The sequence below is a fragment of the Eulemur rufifrons genome, chromosome 18 (genome assembly GCF_041146395.1).
Source record: "Eulemur rufifrons isolate Redbay chromosome 18, OSU_ERuf_1, whole genome shotgun sequence".
Lineage (NCBI taxonomy): Eukaryota > Metazoa > Chordata > Mammalia > Primates > Lemuridae > Eulemur > Eulemur rufifrons.
The window spans coordinates 47,234,922-47,258,799 of NC_091000.1; the positions used below are offsets into that span (position 1 = coordinate 47,234,922).

The 23,878-nt window shown below is 40.1% G+C and overlaps 4 protein-coding genes and 1 pseudogene across 4 annotated transcripts; 4 read left to right on the top strand and 1 right to left on the bottom strand.

Moving 5' to 3' along the window:
- Positions 1-3,015: 3,015 nt before the first annotated feature.
- LOC138399096 (histone H4) lies at positions 3,016-3,327 on the top strand. Its single transcript, XM_069493587.1, has one exon. It carries the CDS (start codon positions 3,016-3,018, stop codon positions 3,325-3,327), a length of 312 nt encoding a protein of 103 aa, XP_069349688.1.
- Positions 3,328-4,189: 862 nt separating this feature from the next.
- LOC138399081 (histone H3.1) lies at positions 4,190-4,607 on the top strand. Its single transcript, XM_069493571.1, has one exon. It carries the CDS (start codon positions 4,195-4,197, stop codon positions 4,603-4,605), a length of 411 nt encoding a protein of 136 aa, XP_069349672.1. The 5' UTR covers positions 4,190-4,194; the 3' UTR covers positions 4,606-4,607.
- A 3,313-nt stretch (positions 4,608-7,920) lies between these two features.
- LOC138399077 (histone H1.5) lies at positions 7,921-8,719 on the top strand. Its single transcript, XM_069493567.1, has one exon. It carries the CDS (start codon positions 7,977-7,979, stop codon positions 8,655-8,657), a length of 681 nt encoding a protein of 226 aa, XP_069349668.1. The 5' UTR covers positions 7,921-7,976; the 3' UTR covers positions 8,658-8,719.
- Positions 8,720-9,637: 918 nt separating this feature from the next.
- On the bottom strand, positions 9,638-10,030 carry LOC138399085 (histone H2A type 1-F). Its single transcript, XM_069493576.1, has one exon. It carries the CDS (start codon positions 10,028-10,030, stop codon positions 9,638-9,640), a length of 393 nt encoding a protein of 130 aa, XP_069349677.1.
- Positions 10,031-10,042: 12 nt separating this feature from the next.
- Positions 10,043-10,737, top strand: LOC138398798 (histone H2B type 2-E-like; annotated as a pseudogene).
- The last annotated feature ends 13,141 nt before the right edge of the window (positions 10,738-23,878 follow it).

Here is a 23,878-nt window from a genome sequence, read left to right on the forward strand (position 1 = left end):
GTTGTTAATGGAAAAAAAGCCAAACTCTGTAAAATAATGTTAAAGAGATTTATTCTGAGCCAAATTTGAGGATCATGACTCGGAGCCACACCCAAGAAGCCTTGAGCAAGTGGACTCGGTGTGGGTGGGTTACAGTTTGTTTTTATACATTTCAGGGAGATAGGGGTTACAGGTAAAGTCATAAATCAATACGTGGGAGGCATCCATTGGTTTGGCCCGAAAAGGTGGGCCATCTAGAAGGGGGAGCAGGGCTTACAGGTTATAGGTGGGTTTAAAGATTCTTTGATTTGTAATTGGTTAAAGACATGAAGCTTTGTCTAAAGGCTTGGAAAGTTTTAACATAAGGAGCTGTTTATCAGAGATAAGCCACTGGACATATATTTGTTGTATAAATTGAGGACCTGTGGGTTTGTCTTGCATAGCTTTTGGCCTGTTAATGAGTTACAAAGGATGTCTCCAAGAAAGGAGGGAGGCATGATGAGGCATGTCTGACCTCACTCCTCGTGGCAGACAATTTAGTTTTAGGATATTCCTGTGGCCAAGAAGGGGTCCATTCAGTCAGCCGGTGGGGGGTGAGCCTTAAGATTTTATTTTAGTTCACAAGGTTTTCTTTTTATGGCTGGCTTTGGGAAAATGGATTTATGGTTTCCATGACCCACCTTTGTAACCGTAATAGGTTCCTTGCCAGATTCCCATGGCAAGTCAATCCACTGAGATAACAGGTTGCAGCACAGAAGGAGGTTTAATAATACAGCTGCCAAAGGAGAGGAAAGGAAACCTCAAATCTGCCTCCCTGAGGAGTTTGGGGCTCATGATTTTAAAGTGTTGGGTGGGCTGAAATGTGAAAATCACTGATTGGTTGAAGAGAGCAGGGTGAAGTCATGGTACAGGGAGATGAAAAAACTGCATTCTCATGCGGATTGGGTTCCTCAGTAGGAGTCTACAAACTGGTGCTGCAGAAATTCAGGATCTTCAGCAATTCTTAAACAAAAGCCTAATGATTTAAGGTCAGAGATTCCATTTATAAGAACAATGGGAATGCAAATTAATTCTTAAAGTCCTTATGATTCCAACATCAGAAATCCCATGTATAGGAACAATGGAGAGGCAAATGGTCAGCATCGAGCGCTACTTGACTTTCCCTTACAAGGAAAGTGGCCAAAGTACAGCCTGATTAATGCTTAATTATAACCATATTTGGTTCAGAATTTTTTTTAATGTAGTTTCACCTTGAAGAGGGAGGCTAGTTCCTATGGTCAGCCTTGGGGGAGAATAAGGGGCCAGAGATAGGAGGGCAGAAGGTTAGAGAAAAACTTTTGTTTCTGAGGCCTTCATTTTGGGGCATCATTTTCTGAACCCCAATACTTTTTTGCATAAGAATTTTTGTTTATTTTTTTATTTTTAATTGTGGGTATATAATAGGATTATTTTAAGCTAATTATTTTGAAGAACTGCAGATACAGGAAAAACTCTGAAAACAGAAGTCATTCTTGTAAGGGAAATTTACATCTATAAAGGAAATCTCCATTTGTGTCTCCCTCTCTGTACCAGAAAGAGAAGGATGACTCTAAATCAAGAGACTCTAATCCATGAAAAAGCCACTGATTTAAATCTGCATTAAAAAAACCTTACCTTTGTTTACCAAGCTTTTCCGGGTCACCATGACTGCTCCTGCAACACCCTTCTGTATTCCAGCTGAAGATGGTATTTAAGACTGAATTCTAAGCCACCTCTATGAGGCTTACACATTTTTCCAGGTATTTCCCACATATATATGAAATATACATATACTATATGTATATATATGCACATATATATGAAATATGCTATATGATATAATAAACTTCTGCATGTTTTTCTCCTGTTAATCTGTCTTTTATCACGTGGAGTCCCAGCTAAGAACTCAGAAATGGTAGAGGGAAAATTACTTTTTCTTCCCCTACACATAAATGGTAGTATGTAACGTAGAAGGAAGGCTTAGTATGACTAGCTCCGTTTTCCTTCTGACCCTCAACAACAATACCCTTTAAGTTAAAAGCTTCTGTTTAGCTCTACATGTAGGCCAGATAATTATAGAAAAAATTAGTTTATAGAGTTCAACTCTAAAAGAAAGATGATTACCTTCCCTTTCCCGAAACTAACTCCCAGGGAGATAAGAAAAGTACACAAACAAGTAACAATGCTGTGTTAAAGATTTATAGGAACATCATGATCTGATCGTCTATGCCCTCCAAAGTTAACTGACCAAAAGCAGATAAGTTTTACAACCTCCTCAGACCCTCACAGGCACCCAGATGTCTGTGGTCCTTCGTTCCTTCTTGCAAATTCTCCCTTCCCATTCCCTTAACATAAAAAGGAATTTGAAGTTCATACTAACTTAAGATGGTTCTTTAGGACATAAGGCTGCCATCTTCTCAGTTTGCTGGCTTTCCGAATAAAAGTCACTTTCCTTGCCCCAACACCGTGTGTCTTGACTTATTGACTGTCCTGTGGCAAGTGGTACCAGCTCGGATTCAGTTACATAATTGCAAAAAGAATTAGGGTGGGGGGTTAGGGTAGGTAAAACAAGGAGGGAGTCAATGTGGCCGCGAGGGAGAGAAGGGAAAGAAACAAAAAGAAAGGAGACAGAAAGAGTAAACGGTAAGGAAAAAGGTAGAGAACCAAATTGGAGAAAAGTGAGGAAGCCCACCTTGAAGGTACACCAGGTGACGTTTATTGCAGTCTGCCACTCCTCAGGCTGATCACACTGAGATTATACAGAAGCAGTTTGCAACGGTGGGCAGCGCAAAACAATGTAGGAGAAGGTGGACTGAGTAATCTTTAAACATCTTTTTAGATTCTAGAGTTTAAGCACCGCCCTTTCCATTTCTCCTGAATCGTGGGCAGGGCTCCAGGTCTGAGAACTAACAGAGCGGACACAGCTGGTATGGAGAGTTTTCAATTAGGTCCGATTTAGTACTATATAAATCACTGCCTCCAACGCTTTACACCGCCAAGGTTGTTTGAATCGTAGGCATGTCTGGTCGTGGCAAGGGCGGCAAGGGTCTAGGTAAAGGCGGCGCTAAACGCCACCGCAAAGTTTTACGTGATAACATCCAGGGTATTACTAAGCCTGCCATCCGCCGCTTAGCTCGTCGTGGAGGCGTTAAGCGCATCTCTGGCCTTATTTACGAGGAAACGCGCGGAGTTCTTAAGGTCTTTCTGGAAAATGTGATCCGTGACGCTGTTACTTACACGGAGCACGCCAAACGTAAGACTGTCACGGCCATGGACGTGGTTTACGCGCTCAAGCGCCAGGGTCGCACCCTCTATGGCTTCGGCGGCTAATAATTTCATTTAGTGACTCCGTTTTGCAAAGGCTCTTTTTAGAGCCACCCACTAAGTCTTGGTAAAGAGCTGTAGGCATTTTTAAAAGCCTTACATTCTAAGGGATAGCCAATCTTTTGTTAGTTCCGGAAGACACTAAAGATCTTACGTGGGGTGTAGCTTGGTGTACTTTGGAGCATTACGTCATCTACTAGTTAAAGGGTGGCAGCTTCTACAACAGAAGCTGAAATGTTTAGGTCTCCAATTCTTGCAAAAGTTGCAGTGAGACAGGCTCTTTCAGTTTGTATAGGTTACTTTCCCGTGACAACCTCAAGTGTTGAGTAGCTACAACAGTGTGGTCCGCAATGCCTGATAGAGTTGAAATAGTTAAGTATGACATTTTGCAGAAAAAGTTGGTCGGCCCTTTCAACATAATAGTGTTCGGGCGTTCTTAAGCACATTCGACAAATACTGTCATTAGGATAGGGCTCGAATTTCACCCCTTAGTTGCCTCTACTTAAAAATAATTGTCTTAAGTTCCTTTTCACGTTATTCAACAAACTTTTTGTCAATCCAATCATGACACCTTATTTAAAATAGTGCAGGGCAATTGTAGATCTTCAAGCCAACAGTCTTATAGAATTTTGATGTATGGGAAATTTAGAGGCTTTTTTAAAAGCCAGTACGACCGGTCTTTTCTGTGAAACGAGGAAAAAAAAAAAAAAAAGTCTTTAAGAAGGCGGGAAAGATGTTGAGAGGATTAAAGCGGTAACCAATTCCGTGGGTGAAACAAGAAACGCTACAGTCTATCGTCCAATCAGAACACGAGGGTCGCTATAAATACCGGGATGACCGACTCCTGTTCTCACTTGTGTTGAGTGGGTAGACATGGCTCGCACAAAGCAGACTGCTCGCAAGTCCACCGGGGGTAAGGCGCCGCGCAAGCAGCTGGCCACCAAGGCGGCCCGCAAAAGCGCACCGGCCACTGGCGGCGTGAAGAAGCCTCATCGCTATCGGCCCGGAACCGTGGCTCTGCGCGAGATCCGCCGCTACCAGAAATCGACGGAGCTGCTGATCCGCAAGCTGCCTTTCCAGCGCCTGGTGCGGGAGATCGCGCAGGACTTCAAGACCGACCTGCGCTTCCAGAGCTCGGCGGTGATGGCGCTGCAGGAGGCGTGTGAGGCCTATCTGGTGGGGCTTTTCGAAGACACCAATCTGTGCGCCATCCACGCCAAGCGAGTGACTATTATGCCAAAGGACATCCAGCTTGCCCGCCGCATTCGTGGGGAGAGAGCATAAATTTTCCTCCAGTGGACCCAGTATGCATCCCACCTCAAAAGGCTCTTTTCAGAGCCCCTCAGTTGGTCACCAAAAAGCAGCTGTTAACTTTTGAAGCGCAACGTTATAGCCCTATACTTGTGCACTTGTGCAGATTGCGTGAACACAGAACGGTTCAAGACTATGGAGGATTGCATTACAGTCTGGGAGGCGATGTGATAACGGAATTTCATTGCAAGTGCAGAACCAGCTCATCCTCCTAGTGCAGTAAGATGTAACAAGATCCTATTTGGATAAACGAGGGAACTTAAATTTTTAGAGACATAATAGATTACGCAGAGTGAAAAACTTTACATGCCTTATTGTGGACAATTGTGCTAATGAAGTTTAATTTTTCTAAGGTATCCAACCTCTTAAGCTTTAAGAAATGTGTTTTCTTGCTTACAGGCCTGTGCCACTAAGAAACAGAACAGGTACTATCATGAGTGTTTAAAAAACCTGTTACATGGGTCCTAAAAAAATGTGGACATAGTGGAATGATAGACAATAGAGACTTGGAATGGTGGGGATGGGAGGGGATGATGAGAAATTATTGAATGGGCACAATGTATATTCTTGGGATGATTGATATCCTGAAAGCCATGACATGATCACTATGCAATCTATGTGTGTAATAAAATTGGACTTGTACCCCATAATTTGTACAAATGAAAAACCTGTTATCTTTTGTTTGTTTCAATGTAATGTTTAGCAAGCCATATGTTAGCTTGTGTGTGGGGAGCAGGCCTCTGAAGAGCTGTATACTTTGACCTACTGCAGGCTGTCATCTGTGAAATGAACACCCTCTACCTCTGTAAGTCTATCTTAAAAAATATTTGCCAAAGTCATTACACCATGTGCTTGTCACAGTCTGTGAAGTTGTATATTCTTGGTTTTTTTTTTTTTTCTTCAAATAGAGAATCAGACTGAGAATTAAACCTTAGATGGCATTTTAAAGCTGTTCCTGGTTTCTACTTTATCCAGAATTATCAGTTGTATAAAAAGTTTCCTCATGTGCTCTTCCTATGTGACTATCATTACCTCATTTTGCAGTTTACCTTTTTTGGTACACATCTTGACTCTAGGAGATGGCAGAGTTATGTGAAGACAATTTTTCTCCTGAGTGTTTTCTCAGGCAGTCAGCCCTTTTGGGCCTTCCCTTCTTTCCCCTATTCTTGGATTTAACAACTAACTCCAAAAGCTTTTTGGAAACTCTGAGAATTGACTCAGAAAACAAACAAAACCCCAGTTCTGGCCTAAGGGGGCCAGAAGCCTCTTACAATTAGAGTTCCTTCAGTGGATGTCTGCTAGGTATAAGGACACAATTTGATGCTGTCCCTTCCAAGATTCAAATATAATTCTCTTCTCACCCCTATAGTATTCTCCCATCACAATAGAGCTGAGGCCATGTGTCTAGGTTTAAATCTCAGAACTGCCAGTTATTAGCTGTATATGTCAAGTTACTCATTCTTTCTCTGGGTCTCAGCTTGTACAGCTGTAAAATGTGGCAAATGAATTAAAAACCTGTAGAACATGTTTAAGTTTACTTACTGACACTTAGTAAATACTTAATGAATGTTAGCTCTTATTATCATAGCCCTGTCCCCTTTAGGCATAGAATTTTGGGTCTTTTTCCCCTGGATCTTCTGAAAGTTTAGTGTTTGAAACAGTGGAAAGTGCTTGGTTAGAACATTTTCTTGTGAAGATCTCCTTTTCTTTAAATCTCAATTTCCATTGTTCTAAAAGAGGCCTTGTAGCATTATCTGTGTCTGTGTGAAGTTCAAAACACAGCAAACAGAACAGGTAGTAAATAGTTTAAGCTTTGAAAGCCATATATAATCTCACATGTTCTTTTTGCTTTTTACAATCCTTTAGAAATGTAAGGCATTTTTTAGCTTGAGGGACATACAGAAACAAGCCACTTGTCCAGATTAGACCCTAGTTTGCCAACCCCTCCAGGAACTCTTGGAGAGAGGATGAAGTGTGTTGGCTACTTTAAACTTTCCAGTACAGCATTTCATGAGCAAGAACTGAGTAACTTGATTTCATTAAAGATTTGAATCATCCTTGATCTCCTCTGTTACTCAGGCACAAAATCCTATCCACTCCCCTCCCCGCCGCCCCCAATAAACAGCAAACTTCACCCTTCATTCCAACCTCACTGCCTCAGTTATGTTTTCCTTGATTCTTCTGAACCTCTATAAACTTCAGTGTTTCAATACCAAATCCAATCTTCTTATAGTCAGTAGCCAGTTATTCTAAAATATGAGTCTGTTTGCACTTTAATGCATAAAAAATCCATATTGATGTATCCTGACTGTTTATAAGAGAGGGTATTCCTGGTGGTGCATGCAGCTTATTAAATGTTGATGGAGATTTCAGTGGGATCAGTGGAAAGAACGTTTTGAAAACCTGACAGGTCATCTAAACAGTTTGTGCATTTCAGTGCCACTGGGAGCCACTGCATAATTTTCAACATGTTTGACAGTTTTATCTAAAGCAAATTATCTATGCTAAGTACTTTTCTTCCCTATTTTAATGGATTTGCCCAGGACCTAAAGAGAGCACCTCAATCAGAAAGTATAGCAAATTTAAGTTTGGATTTGAACCCAGGTGGTTAGATTCTGAAGTCAAAACGACTTGTATTTCTCCTGCCACAATGTGGAAGAGATCATTCTGACTGACATCTGTACTTTTCCAAGCTGCAAAATCTCATTCTCTAAAGATATCAGCACGTGGAAACTCCTAAGAGATAGAACCGGTTTTCAAAAGTAAGATCTACATGGTTAATTTAGGGCTGTAGGCAACCAGTTGCTCTGTGCCTGTGTTACTTGCTATAGTTAGAAACAAAGTTTATGCCCAAACCAAGGAACCTAGTATCTTTCCTCTTGCAAAAATCAAAGGCTGAACTTAGGGACAAATCTTTTAAGATAACTTTCACTGGATACTTAGTAGAAATTTATTGCAACATGCAACTAACCAGCATGATGCCCTCAGCTGGGTAGATTCTTATGAAAAGCTGAAGGGATTTTTAAAAATATCTTTCGTCAATTGCTCATGATTCGTGAAAACACAAACAAGTACGTGAACCTGGAAGCTGTTTTCCTCCTTTGGAGCTTCAAAGTGTAAAATTCTGTACTGTTGTTTTAAGTATTTAATCAAATTTCGGGGACTAACAAACACAATTTGAGAGTCCAACCGGGAGCGGCTGCGGCCCAAGGGCGGTGGATTGGACGCTCCACCAATCACAGAGCAGCGCCGGCTTATATAAGCCCCGGGCCCGAGCAAAGCAGCATTGCAAAACTTGCTCTTTGGATTTGGTATCTCTTCTTTTCTAGCAGTTTCTTATCACCATGTCGGAAACCGCTCCTGCGGAGACAGCCGCCCCGGCACCAGTGGAGAAATCCCCCGCTAAGAAGAAAGCAACTAAGAAGTCGGCCGGTGCAGGCGCGGCTAAGCGCAAGGCGACCGGGCCCCCTGTGTCTGAGCTGATCACTAAGGCTGTGGCCGCTTCTAAGGAGCGCAATGGTCTTTCTTTGGCCGCTCTTAAGAAGGCCTTAGCGGCTGGTGGCTACGACGTAGAAAAGAACAACAGCCGCATCAAACTGGGCCTCAAAAGTTTGGTAAGCAAGGGTACTCTGGTGCAAACCAAGGGCACTGGAGCGTCTGGCTCCTTCAAGCTGAACAAGAAGGCGGCCTCCGGGGAAGCCAAGCCCAAAGCGAAGAAAGCAGGTGCGGCTAAAGCTAAGAAACCTGCTGGGGCCACCCCTAAGAAGCCCAAGAAGGCTGGGGGAGCTAAAAAAGCAGTGAAGAAGACTCCGAAGAAAGCGAAAAAGCCTGCGGCAGCTGGCGTCAAAAAAGTGGCGAAGAGCCCTAAGAAGGCTAAAGCCGCTGCGAAGCCGAAGAAGGCAGCTAAGAGCCCCGCCAAGCCCAAAGCGGTTAAGCCGAAGGCGGCCAAGCCAAAGGCCGCCAAGCCTAAGGCAGCGAAGCCCAAAGCTGCAAAGGCCAAGAAGGCAGCTCCCAAAAAGAAGTAGGAAGTTGGCGAGTGAAAGCCGCAACAAAGCCCCAAAGGCTCTTTTCAGAGCCACCCCAGAGATCTCTGAAAATTGCTGTACACAGAATAAAACTAATTTTGCCCCAACCTCACCCTCCGATTTTTGGGGGAATTTCCTCAGCCTACAGTGTATGGATATGAGGTTTGAGGTCACTATCTGTCTCGGACTTAAACTGAAACTGAAAATCATTTTAGTTGGACGCCCAAAGTAAGCAAGGCAGTCTTTTCGAGCCTAAAGCCAGGAACTAAATGGTTAATATGTCTGGCTCTCTGTGTAAATTACCAGTTAATTAACCTTTAAGTACTATCTGCAGCCGTTGGTTTTCAAAAGTCAGTTTTCTGAGCGATTACAATGAAGCCTCTTAAGTTTAAAAGTCCCGCGCCATAGTCTGGTTGGTTAGTTTCCTTGCTTTTCCATCAATAGGAAGTGTACTCCCGGTTGAGGCGCCGGATACTTTAGCAAGCGTCATCCACCCAAACTACACACCACAAGATGTTAAGGCTAAAACTTTTACACAGTTCTGAAACCAGCTGGCTATGAAATTGTCTGTTGGAATATCACGCACATAAGGCAAACGACTGTGGTGATATTCCAGCTTGACTTGAGCTTTATCATAATAGGGCAAGATCTTCAATTAGATTAAGATAGGGAGTCCAATTTTGTGCAGATGAGGCACAAGGGTTTGGCCTTCCTCACATGTGGTTACAGGAAACACAACATTCCAGAGTTTAGTACTGCTCCCAGCCTATTTCCTTACCGAGGACAGACACTTTATGAAACTTGGAAGGTACCTCATTTTCATCTAAAACGGATTGCTAAACCGTAGTTGTTACATGAAATGATTTATTTCCTCTCCCCAGTAACTACTGACGTTTTTTACTGGTGACCCAGCTCTTCCAGAGAAATAGTAGGTGGCTCTGAAAAGAGCCGTTGGTTCCGGAGGCGGTGCTATCGATACCTTACTTGCCCTTAGGCTTGTGGTGGCTCTCGGTCTTCTTGGGCAGCAACACCGCCTGGATGTTGGGCAGGACACCGCCCTGAGCGATGGTGACTTTGCCCAGCAACTTGTTGAGCTCTTCGTCGTTACGGATGGCCAGCTGCAGGTGGCGAGGGATAATGCGCGTCTTTTTGTTGTCACGAGCAGCGTTGCCTGCCAGCTCCAGGATCTCAGCGGTCAGATACTCCAGCACGGCCGCCAGGTACACCGGAGCACCGGCTCCTACTCGCTCAGAGTAGTTTCCTTTGCGGAGCAGGCGGTGCACACGGCCCACAGGAAACTGAAGTCCTGCCCGGGAGGAACGAGTCTTGGCTTTGGCGCGAGCCTTGCCACCTTGCTTGCCGCGTCCCGACATTGTAATACCACAATGGCTGAAAGTCTAAAGTGTATAAGCCAAAGCTACAGTACTTATAGTCAATATTGGGCGCGAAAATAAAGCAATGCCATTGGCTAAAGGTGCAGTTCACTTAAACCAATGGAATCGCGGTTATGAAAAACGTTTATTTTGACTGGACAGTTTATATGTGACGTCATCTAGGGTCGCCAGCAATCACATACATGATTTTATTAACCGCCTCAGTTGCATAAGAAGTTTTGAAATAAACAGCATAGGTACTACTCCACGTAACCTCTTTTCTGATCCTTTAGACTTTCTTTGCAGCTAATTTTCATCATACCTGAACCGGCCAAGTCGGCCGCCCCAGCCCCAAAGAAGGGCTCCAAGAAGGCTCCACCAAGGCGCAGAAGAAAGATGGCAAGAAGCGCAAGCGCAGCCGGCAAGGAGAGCTACTCCATATACTTGTACAAGGTGCTGAAGCAGGTCCACCCCGACACTGGCATCTCGTCCATGGCCATGGGCATCATGAATTCCTTCGTCAAAGACATCTTCGAGCGCATCGCGGGGGAGGCATCTCGCCTGGCGCATTACAGCAAACGCTCAACCATCACCTCCCGGGAGATCCAGAGGGCCGTGCGCCTGCAGCTGCCCGGAGACGCTGGCCAAGCACGCTGTGTCCGAGGACACCAAGGCTGTCTGTCACCAAGTACACCAGCTCCAAGTGAGCTCCTCGGTAGCTGCCCACACCCCAAGGCTCTTTTCAGAGCCATCCACACTTTCCAAAAAGAACTCATTTTTGGTTGCTCATTTTGTCCCTCCCTTAGAAGTAGCCAAAGGCAGCATTGTTCTGAATCCCTTAATAAACGCTTTATTTATGCAAAAGATACTTTGTTGTCTTCTGGTGTTTAAGATTATCTGCCACAAAATTTTTTGTGTTACAAACGTCAAACACCCAAAACAGGAGTTTTATTGTGCTTATTTCACTTAACATCCAGACTCATTTAATGCTGAGAATTCCCCTAGTGCCTAGAAAATTTCAAATGTGCTTTACAGTAAAAATCTTATCAACATATAAAGAAAATAATTAGCTGGACGTTTTGCAGGTTGTACCATCATTTTCAGGCCTCCAAATCTTGGAGAACTCAATAAATATGTAATCCAAGTGGTATGCTCTTTAGATTTTTCTTTTTAAGGTAAGTGATGGAAATGTGTTTTCTTGCTACCTCCATTTTAGGCCTAATTTGCACAAAATGACCTCAAGGTGTTGAGATAAAATGGAGGAAGGAAAGAAAAAAGTTAGAACCAATTTGAAGCACCTCTTCCCACCAGTTAGGAACATTTGGATCCTCCCTAGCTAATCCAGAGGCTATGTCAGCAGCTTGAATTTTTCTATTAATAGTTATTTTCTTTGCATTCTTCCTAGGTAGATCAAAGTACTCTGCACTCCCCCAGCTCCACACCTTTCTAATTTATGATGTAACTTGATTTTGCTTTTGCTTCATACTTTCCATTCACCTTTAATGTTTCTCCACTTCAAGGAATGGCATGTTTGTTTACTATTATTTTCACATGGTCAAAGTTTTTCCTGGTTAAAAGAGTTTAGAATGTAGGTCAGTTTTTTCTCTGAGTCACCTACACATTTCATCTCATTCTATTTCCCCATTACTCTTTTTTCTGTAATAAGGGGGGAAATTCTAGATAAAAAGGCAATCATTTTGAAACACAAAGGAGGGAGAGTAGTGGGAAGGCATTTTCTCCAAGAGAGAAGTGTGGTCTCCCAGTGTTTAGGATGGCAGAGCCATTTTGCCTCTTTTAGGAATCAATGTGAGATACAAGTCCCAAGTGTTCTACAGACCATCAGACAGTATGATCTTAAAACCCAACACCTTTATTATTTTTCTAGGTATTAGTCAATCTTTTCCCATTAAAAGGCAAATGACCTAGGCCTGTGGGAATAAAAAGCACAAAATTTGGGCCAAATTTATGAGCTCAAAGAGCAAAGAACAAAGTTAAGGAGCTGAGTCTTCAGACAAAGCCAGTAACTGTCTTCCCTCCAGCTTCGAAAAGGTTGATGGAAATTGTGAACTAAAATAAAATTTTAAGGCTCACTCCCCCAACCAGCTGACTAAGTGGACCCCCTCATGGCCAAAGGAATTTTCTAAAACTAAATTGCCTCCCAGAAGGAAGGAGGTCACACATGCCTTATCATGCCCCCCTCCCTTCTTGGGGACATCCTTTGTAACCCATTAACAGGCCTCAGGGTATGCAAGACAAACCTATAGGTCCTTAATTTACACAACAAATATATGTTGGTGGCTTATCTCTGATAAACAGCTTCTATGTTAAAACATTCCAAGCCTTTGAACAAAGCTTCATGTCTTTAACCAATTATAAGCCAAAGAATCTTTAAACTCACCTATAACCTGTAAGCCCCCCCACCCTTTGAGATTGCCCAAACCAATGTATGCCTCCCATGTATTGACTTATGACTTTATCTGTAACCCTTGTCTCCCTGAAATGTATAAAACCAAACTGTAAATCAGCCACCCCAAGTCCACTTGCTCAAGGCCTCTTGGGTGTGGCTCTGGGTCATGATCCTCAAATCTGGCTCAGAATAAATCTCTTTAAAATTATTTTACAGAGTTTAGCTTCTTTTCCATTGACAAGATAATGTAGGATTAAGACAGAAAATGAAGGTCAAGAAAGCCTGAATGCAGCCATTTTGACTGATACCAGACCCTAACCACCCTGAACAAAGAAGTCACCAGTATGTTGCCAGCCCAGAACCACCGAAGGATGGATGAATTATTAATAATAAGCTGTATGCCTTACAAACTGTGTTTACCTTTCTGTGACAGCAGTTTGTGATTAACTTTTATGGCCTGGCCTCAAGACAATGCCGGTCACATACAGCTATTCCCTAATAGGCTTTGTGAATACATAAAAATGTTACCATTGCCGAATAAGGGGTCCACCTCTTGCTCGGGAAAGGACCCCTACTCTGTATGTGGAGTAAGATGTATTGTCTATCTCTCTCCCATCCAAGTACTAACCAGGCCCGACTCTGCTTAGCTTCCAAGATCAGACGAGATCAGGCGTGTTTGGGGTGCTATGGCCATAGACTGTCTCTCTCTCTCAATAAGCTTTCTGTTGCTAGTTGGCTTGCTCTCTAATTCTTTCCCACATGAAGCCAAGAACCCACTTGTCGAGTTCAGAGGTTCTTTCCTCCCTTCATTGGGACAACTCCTACATCAGAAACCCTTTGCAGAAATCCATTTTTTTACTAGATCAACCAACATTATTCAATCTGAAATTACTACTGTTATTGTTGCAGTGAAGAAATGGACTAATATTAGGTTCATATAGGTAGAATTATTATTTTCTAAAATATACCTTACAGCTGTTCTCCGCTACTGTAAAGTCAATGTTGGTCCACCATCCAAATCCTGTCTGTCCTTTAGAGCCAATCTCAAGTCTTACTTCCTCTGAAACCTTTCCTGATTATTCCAACTTAAATTGTTTTCCTTTCTTGAAGCTTCTCCAGAGTTTTCTCCTTCCTGTTTGAACATTTACTACACACATACACCCGGCCTATTTGTAAGCTGGGACTTCCCTGTCTTTCCTATATGTTTACAATTTCAGCTCTTTTAAACCCAAGAATCTCAGATATGTAACTTGTTTCTAGATGGTCTTCTATTAGTATTTAATATTTTTGTTTGTAATACATTTTTTTTTTTTTTTTTTTTTTTTTTTTGAGACAGAGTCTCACTCTGTTGCCCGGGCTAGTGTGAGTGCCGTGGCGTCAGCCTAGCTCACAGCAACCTCAGACTCCTGGGCTTAAGTGATTCTACTGCCTCAGCCTCCCAAGTAGCTGGGACTACAGGCATGCGCCACCATGCCCGGCTAATTTTTTCTGTATATATTTTTAGTTGGCCAGATAATTTCTTTCTATTTTTAGTAGAGACGAGGTCTCGCTCTTGCTCAGGCTGGTCTCGAACTCCTGACCTCGAGCGATCCACCCGCCTCGGCCTCCCAGAGTGCTAGGATTACAGGCGTGAGCCACCGCGCCCGGCCCTGTAATACATTTTTAACCGACATTACTGGTCTCCTCTTTTATGGTTGACCTATGGGACCTACACTTTGAAATTAGGAGGCCAACTCCTAAAAGTCAAGATTTTGGCTCCTCTGAAACTCAATGTCTACATTTGTAAATTGGAGAAAAAAGCAATTCACAATTATATGACTGTTGTGATGATCAGTGAGAATACTTTGTGAATTGGGATTGTTATATACATATAATTTTTATATATTAAAGAGGAATTTTATGTATTATTTAGCATTTGAAAGGCTTAAGACACTTTCACCTACTCATCAAACTGAATCACACAGTTCAGCCCATATAGTGTTGACTATAGTTGTTTGCCAGTTCATTTTTTCTTTCAGTAGATACTTGTTGAACACATGCTATGTGCCAGAAACTCTTCCAGGTACCAGAAATATTACAGTGAACGAAACAGACAAAAAGTCATGCATTCACAGAATTTATTTTCTTTTAAGGGAAAAGACAAACAAGTACATTAAAAGAAAGTGTCAGATAATATTAAATGTTTGGGAGATTTAAAAAAGCAGAAAAGAAAGGCTTTGTATTTTTCATTTTAAATAACATAATCCCAGAATGTTCTCAAGAAGGTAAAATTTAAACAAAGATGAGATGAGGGAGAGATCTTCCGGGAAAATTATTGTAGAAAGAATAAAGAACGAACAAGTAAAGAGACCTTGAGGTGTTTGGGGTGGGAGCAGTGGGAGGGAGGGATAACTGGTATTCGTCTAGGAAAAGCAAGACAGTCAGTGTGGTTGAAACTGAGGAAGGAGAGAATTAGCTGGAGGAGGGGTAACAGAAATGGAGAGGGAGCTTCCAGAATGTGTGGGACTTTATCTGACATCACAATGATGGGAAATCCAGGACTTTCACTCTCAACAGTTGCTTTCTGTTTCAGAATAGTCCCGTTCTCCACAACCTCTGAACGAAGCAAATGCCCATGAGAAAAACCACCTTTTATGAATCTGCTTCAAGTTGGGGGCATCAGGGACCCCACAAATATTAAAGTCATACCCAATCCTCTGATAAAGGTGTCCACTCCTGAATTTCAAGTTTCCTGCTACTTCTTTAGATTCAAGCCTTATTTCCACCCTTGTCTCAAGCCAATAGAGAAAAATCTCTCATAATTTCTCTTGTTAGAACATTATCCACATAATTAATTACCAAAAAGACCTTTTAATTATATATATCAGTTTTATATTCCCAATTTCTCATTCCTCTTCCATCCAATGGTTCTGAACTTTAATTGCGCATCTAAATCACTGGTAAAACTTTAGTGGGGAAAAGTATCATTGCCTAGCTCCCATGCCAAAAATTCTGATTTAATTAATCAGGGGAGGAGCCTGAGCATCTGATATATCTGAAACTCCCCAGGTGACACTATGGTTGTGAGGGTTGAGAGACACTGTTCTTTGCCCACTATGGGAAGCAGCCTTCAAGATGGTACTAAGTGACTCTTGCCTTCTGCTGTTTACATCTTTGTGTAGCTATTCCCACATTGTACCAGGGTTGGTCAACAGAATACAACAGAAGTGAGGATGTGTCACTTCCAAGATTAGATAAGGGAATTCCATCTTGATCACTCCCACTCTCTCTTGGATCACTCGCTCCAGAGGAAGGAAGCCAGCCCGTGTCAGGAGTAGCCCTGGAGAGATACCCACGAGGTGAGAAACTAGCCAACAGTCATATGAGTGAGCCTCTTCTTGGGTCATGGAAGCTCCAGTCCCATCAAGTCTTCAGATAACCACAGTCCTTGACTGAAACCTCCTGAGAGATCCTGAGCTCACCTTGCTGAGCTCCTCCCACAATATTGACCCTCAGAAACTCTGAGAGGTAAGAAATATTTGCTGTAATATGCTGCTAAATTTGGGGGTAATTCATTATACATTAATTGGTAATATACCAACTAAAATCTTAGCAACATTTTCTTTCAAGGTTGAACGCCTTCCGAGAAACTTTGTCAGATTGCCACATTACAGAATATTTACCCCTTTCAAATTCCTATAGCAGTTACAGCTAATAATAAATATAGTATAATTTATATATTTACTGAACATAAATAGAAATATAATTTATAAAGATAAGATAAAATCCAGTAGTCTGTTAGTATCCATGGGGAGTTGATTCCAGGGTCTCCCTTTATGCCAAATCCCAGGTCTTCCATAAAATGGCATGGTATTTGCATATAACCGACACAGATCCTCCTGTATACTTTAAATTATCTCTGTATTACTTTTAAAACCTAATACAATGTATATGCTAGGTAAATAGTTGTTATATTATACTGTTTTTAATTGTATTTTTTTATTGTTGTGTTGCTATCTTTGATTTTTTTTCCAAATATTTTCAATCCACAGATAGTTGTGTAGGGACCAAAGGGAAAGTACGCCTTCATCCTCTGAAGGTTTTCTAAAAAATCAACTCACGAAAGACAAATTAATTGGAGAAAAGACATACAAATTTATTTAACATGTATACACAGGAGAATACATTCATCTATGTACATACTCATAGAATGAGGACCCAAAGATACAGGGGAAATTGTTTTTATGCATAGGTTCAACAGAGTACAGACAGCCATACAGGAATATGATTGGACAAAAAGGGTATGCTCTAATGCTCATAGGGTGAGTGGGGAAACTCAGCAGGCTTTTCTGTCTAGGTTCTTCTTGCCCTCTCTGAGCATGTATTCATTCCTTCTGCGTAAGAGGTAGGACAATTTCTGGAAGTGGGGATCTTATAACCTATGGTCAAACAAGGTAGGTCAGAGAATTCCTTTATGGCCAGTTTTTACACAGATAGGCAGAGAAAAAGTTAGAGTAATATTTTTAGGTTTTATGGGGGGCTTTGGAGGAAAAGGGTTCTGGTCTCTGTGACCTACCTTGGGGAAGAGGGATTTTAGTTTCTATCACTAGCCTCAGGGGAGAATGGGATTGAGAGACAGGAGGTCAGAAGGTACGAGAAAAACTTTTGCTTCTGAGACCTTCATCTTGGGGTATTGCTGTCTGAGCCCCAACATTTCTCAGTCTAAAACATCCCCAAGAAGTTTCACAGTCTAAAAACTGAGTTGGCTATTAGTATTATAAGCCACTGAACCAGTCTTCAATCCCAAGAATAAGCAAAATTGCCTAAACAGTTATACCTCATTTCAGGTGTTGCAGATGAGTTTCTACCAAAGTCAGGCCTCTACATGATTTGAACAATCAAATATTTAATAAGAGGCATTTTTATGGAAACAAAAGAAAAACAAATGTTAATAGTTAGAACAAACTATAAACTCAGTTTTTGAATCCAGAAGGCAACCAAACAAGATTTTTAGATGTTGAGCTCAAAGCGTTTTTAGATGAAATGAGGGAAGATAGTGGCAATTTTAAAGATTTTTCTTAGATTGTAGTTCAAATCAGGTAGGTGTTCAGTGAACTTTCTCAGTAGTCCATATATCAGCAGGCATGGTCTGTTCATATATAATATTAAGTTGCTGTAATCATTTTTTTTCAAAGTTTGTATGAAGTTGTCTAGCTTTAGCTTGCAGAGCTTCAGAAAAAGAAGTTTTGATTTCAGTGATTCCAAGTCAGGAAAAAAAAAAAAAAATGGAAGCATTAGCTTAGAGGTTGTAGCCAGAAAAGAATTCAAGATGCATTCCAAATTGTAGGCAAATAATAAAAACTCAAAAACAATGGACAAGGCTAGAATCTAATAAAAATGTACCGGTTTTTTGTTTTTTTTTTAAATATAATTTCTCTCTCTCCAGTCCCCCATTTCTACCAAACACAAATCACAGTAGGGCCAATTTATTTGCAAAATAATTTTAGTCTTATTACACTTGGCCTGATTACTGGTGTAAAGTGCAACAACAATAGTGATTGGCCATGCAGCCTCTTTTTAAAGTTGGCTCTGATGGAACTTTTTTTTAAGGAATCTCAGACTAGATTTTTAAAAGCCTCAAGGCTATTCAAGCCAAGAATTTGCTATCGGACTGTCTGCAATACCTATATGAATTGGGTGAATTCCTCTTTTCTCGAGGTCCCAAAATAACTTGAGCTTCTTGGGCCTATAAAAAAAGCACATTCTTTACTTACCACAGATCAGGAACCTTGTAAAGGAACTACATAGACAAAGTACCAGACCAGTCTTTCCAACGGGCTTTTGATCAGTTCTGTAAAGTCAAACTCAATTCCTCAAAGCAGTCTGGCAGTATCTGAAAATATGCCATTCCAAAGCCTTGGTAAAATAACCAATGTCTGTATCCAGTTGTGTCCCATTTAAAAACAAACAAACAAACAAAAAACAACAAAAAAACCAGATAACCATATTGCCATAAATTAAGAATATTCACAAATAGTTTCCAAATTATGGAGAAATCAGGTAGAGGGAAGCAATGTTTCAAAAGTATATTTTATCCAATTTGTTGTAAGCTCAAAAGAAAAAAAAGAGTTTTTTCCCCCCTCTGGAAAACAAAACATAAAAAAAGAATAAGCAATGTTTCAAACAAAAAAGTCTCTCCCCCTCCCAATTATTTTAGTCTTTTATTAGTTTAGTCTTACATAATGTACTCCTGTTCTACTTGATGTTTGGTTAGCAATCCTTAAGGTTGTATTAGCTTTTCAAATTAGAGTCCTGGAAGTTTTTATCCTAGTCCAATGGTATGACATACAAAATTATCAGAAACCTGTATTCTAGAGTACTTGTCAGAGTCCTTTACATGGATTTTCTTAAAGAAGCAGCATATTTTGAACTGTAGCTGATTATAAATGACTTTTGAGATGAATCAAAGCAAAACAATAATTGTATAGGACAAAAGTCTTAAAACAGCCACAGTCGAGGTCAGAAGAAAAACTTTTGCTTCCAAGGCTGCTCCTGAGACCTTCATTTTGAGGTATTATTTTCTGAGCCGCAATAGTTGAATCCACTAGTGTGGAACGCACAGATACAGTGGGCTGATTATATAGCCACAGTAGGTTTCCTTATCATTTAATGTTTTATGACATCCACAATATTATTTTTTTCAGTATTGTTTAATCTTGTCATTTAAGTACCATTTTTACAATTTTTTTTCTTTTTATTGTATCTGGGTACAATCTATATTATTATTTACTTAATATTTTTCTTTAAACACACTTTGTAGAAAATGCAATCAATTTATTTTAAAGGACAACTTTGTATCACTACCCTAGTAGAAAATTTCTACTTCTGACCATAAACAGAAGACAACTATAAAACTATAAAATAAAACAATATTATTCAATTGAAGTTATATGCTGTTTGCTGCCCACTACTTTAAACCTGGGACTTGTTCCTTGTTACAAATTAAAAAAAAAAAAAAAAGAGAGAGATGAACAAGTGTTAGTGAGGCCTTAAAGATCTGCCAGCATCAAATTGACACTTTATACTTACTTAATCAGAAAGATTTAGAGAATAGAAAAGAGGGCATGGTGGCTCACACCTGTAATCCTTGTATTCTGGGAGGCCAAGGTGGGAGGATGGTTTGAGCTCGGGAGTTCCAGATCAGCTCTGAGCAAGAGGGAGACCTGTTCTCTACTAAAAATAGAAAAGAATTGCTGAGCGTGGTGGTGTGCGCCTGTAGTCTCAGCTACTCAGGAGGCAGGAGGATTGCTTGAGCCCAGGAGTTTGAGGTTGCTGTGAGCTAGGCTGAAGCCACTCTAGCCAGGGTGACAGAGCTAAGACTCTGTCTCAAAAAGAAAAGAAAAGAGAGGAGAGGAGAGGAGAGGAGAGGAGAGGAGAGGAGAGGAGAGGAGAATGATATACTCAGTCTTTGTTTCAACATTTTAAAAAACAAAGTTCATAAACTACTTATAATAATTTTCCATGCCCCCGATGGTACTTGATACAGATCTTGAAATCTGGTTTAATTAATGCATTATTTAATTGAGCCAATATTATATGCCTAACTCAGGAAATATAAAAAATATAGGATCTGGAAAAACTCACATTGTGGTTGAACATTTACAAAAGTATATTTATTTTTTATTTCTCAAACTTATTTTGTTGAAAGAAAAAATAAACTATGCAATGTCTCTTTCATAGTGACTTTCATAGATGCACCTCATCCAGGTTCCAAGAACATGTTTGGAAGCAGTGCAGATCATCTCATAAAGTCTTTCTAAGAAAACTGAGACCTTCTTATTATCTCCATTTTGCTCATTAGGAATCATAGGCTCATTGAGGTATCTAAGTTAACCAGTTAGCAAGTATGGGGTAATATGTCAATCTCCAAAGGCTTGTGTTCCTTTGCCCTGTTGAGGAGGCTTGGGTAGGTTCTTAATTAATATGGAATATCATAATGGTCTGCTTCGGTGTCCCATCCAGTTTTTCTATTTTCAGTATTTTATTCTCATTCATGTATGTCTCTTGCTTTTCTCTCTGCACATCTGAAACTTCTTCACTTAGTTTGCTCTAATATTCTGTTATTTGAGGGATGACTAAGTCAGAGTTTATATTATGGCTCTGCACTTAAGGATCTGCCCTCAAGGAATAAACTATATGGCCAAAACTGCCATGCTTTTGGCATATTGGGAAAAAAATAATGTTAGAGGTTTTTTTAAGTACTATTTTTATTATCACAGTAATAAAAATATTTCTTTTTTATTAGTACTATTTTCTAGAGATTGTGCATTATCTAATTTATTTTTTTCAGTTCTGGTGGAAGTAAGTGCTAGTGGTATCTTTGATCTACAGATAAGGATGCAGAGAATTTGGCATGTAACATTATATTAATGTGTTACCTGCTATATTAGTTTGCTAGGGCTGCTGTAACAAAATACCACAGACTGGGTGGCTTAAAGAACAGAAATTTATTTTCTGACAGTTCTGGAGGCTGGAAGTCTGATATCAAAGTGTCAGCAAGGTTGGTTTTTTCTGAGGCCTTATTCCTCAGCTTGTAGATGGCTGTCTTCTCCCTGTGTCACTACATCATCTTTATTCTGTGTATATCTGTGTCCAAATTTCTTCGTCTTAAAAGGAAACCAGTCATACTGGAGTAGAGTACACCCTAGTGACCTCAATTTAATTACCTCTTTAAAGACCCTATCACCAAATATGGTTATATTATGAGGTACTAGGGGTTAGGACTTCAACATGTGGATTTTTTGGGGGAGCGGAAGGGAAGGGGGACACAATTTAGTCCTTAGTAGCTGCCTTCCTTTATGGAGAACAGCCCACAGTCAGAGGTGGATGACTCCCTTCTATGGACTAGGCCTAATTTTGGTTCTATCATAATAAGCAATGAAGCAGACAAAAGGAAACTAAGAATGAGGTTAATGTTTAAACTGCTACATTAAAAAAAAACAATCTGTTGCAGATAATTAAACAACATTTATGTCTCCTCCACAACAAGACTTTTCAGTTCTTTACCTAGATCTGGGCTGCCCACCGTCTGGGAGAGTGAGCAAAGATGGTCTTCCCACTGGGGCTACTGCTTTGGAGAATGAGCTCTTACAATCTATTTCATTACTGCTTTCAAGACAGAAATGATGGTCAGATGTGAGGCTGAATAATAACTTCATATCTCATATGGGGCAGTTTCAGTGAACAAGTTTCTCTCTGCTCTTTGGCAGCACTGTTAATATTTAGTTACAAGCTGGCACATATTTTAGACAAATAACATACAGGGTGTCTGCAAGCATTATGTGATATATACTTTGCAATTTTTGAATATTCTCCTTTGGAAAAGTTGCATACAGATATGGACTCTGTGGGCTGTTCTCCATAAAGGAAGGCAGCTATAAGGGCTAAATTGTGTCCCTTCCCACCCAACACACACACACACCAAAATTCACATGCTGAAGTCGTTTTACATACAATAGCTGTAGGTGTGTATTAATGCATCTCAGTTTCAGTACAATATTCAACAGGCACTTGTTTCTCATAGCAAACATTTGTTTCTCATAGGAAACATAGTTATTAGTTATATGATGATGATATGGTGGAGTTGTATCATCTTCCCTCTCACTCCAAAGAGAATTTGTCCAGTGTTCTCTAAGAACAAATTTGCATTTGATTTTTTTCCTATCATTTAGGAACAAAAGGGAAAAAAAAAACATCTTTTTAGGTATAGAATGACATCTTATTTGCACTCTCAAAATAAAACAAATACAATGCCCATTTGTTTTGAAAGAATTTGGTTTAAGGTAACAAAAGACCATAGAATTTATCCTTTTTTTTTCCTTTTGGTTATTTTTATTTATTTATTTTGAGACAGGGTCTCACTCTGTTGCCCAGCCTAGAGTACATTGGGGTCATCATAGCTTACTGCAACCATAAACTCCTGGGCTCAAGCAATCTTTCTTGCCTCAACCTCCTGAGTAGCTTGGACTACAAGTGTGCACTACCATGCTAATTTTTTTAATTTTTTTGTAAGAGATAGGGGTCTCGCTCTTACTCAGGCTGCTCTTGAACTCCTGGCCTCTGGCTCCCAAAATGTTAGGATTACAGGCATGAGCCACTGCACCTGGGTGAATCTATCCTTTTTTTAGTGAAGGTCACTACCACAAGGTTCATAAACTGACTCTCACTGATCCTCCAGGTGACCTACTTAAACAAAATACTCCCTTTCTCTGTCCATCAGTTTGCTTATCCATAAAATCAGTATGGAATGATAGCAGCCTCAAAAGGCTATTGCAAGCTATCACCTTTGTACATAAAATGGACTGAGACTGAGGACAGGGACACTGGAACAGCAGGGCACAGTGCAGAGTAGAGGCACCTCACGCTCAATTTGAGAAGCTAAACTTTTTTCTAGCAATAAATGGTGTATATTCTTCTATATTTCTTAATTTCACAAAATTACAACTGAAATAGGTAGCTAAAGCCTCAAAGGATTGGACCTATTTATATTCTCTGTCTCACTGTTGTACTATGAGCACGAAATAATGTGGCCAAATACAAATACCTTAAGACATACAGAATAACTTAATAGACTACTAGTTTATTTTCAAGATGTCAATTTAAGATGTTGGAAAAAATAACTAAATTCAGATCAAGCTGCTTTGCAATCAAATTAATATGACAAATTAGTTTTAAAAGCCCAGTGTTACATTTATACAACGTTACCTCCAAAATTTGAGTGGAATTATTTATATAGTTCTATATTCTCCTTTTGTAAAATTTTTTAAGTCATTATTCTATTGCAAATTTCCACTTCTCAAAACATTTCACAAGAACCAACTAGTAAAAGACACTGTTATATTTAGATTACAATGTACTCTAGGTGCAACTACATATTCACCTCACATATACATACTCCTAATATTAATTGAGATAATTGAGATATAACTTCCTAATTTTTTTTTCCTTAGACAAGTGTAGGGCGTTTAGATAGTTATCATTGTGGAACATCTTAGTTTTAGGCAAAACCTAAATTTTTGTAGGCATATGCCACGCCTATACTCTCAGTTTTATATTCTGTATTAATTCTACTATTAAAGAAGAGAAGATATAAAAAGTCATTTTTAAAGAATTAAAAAACACACAAAAAGCTTTCATTTATTAATGGATATTTTCCTTCATTCTAAACATCTGAAGAAATCCTCTGGGAAATAGTTTGTCTCCATGTTTTATTATAAAATACAAAAAAATATTCTTTTTAAAGTAGTATCTAATATAAAATTTCAGAAATTTGGGATTATATATCACTTCGGAAAAAAATACAATTTCCAGAAAGATAAAGGCCATACCTATTCAGCTTTGAATGTGAGGTCTTAAGAAAAGAGTCAAAGAATTTTCTCCCTTGCCCTTATCTCACGACCTGA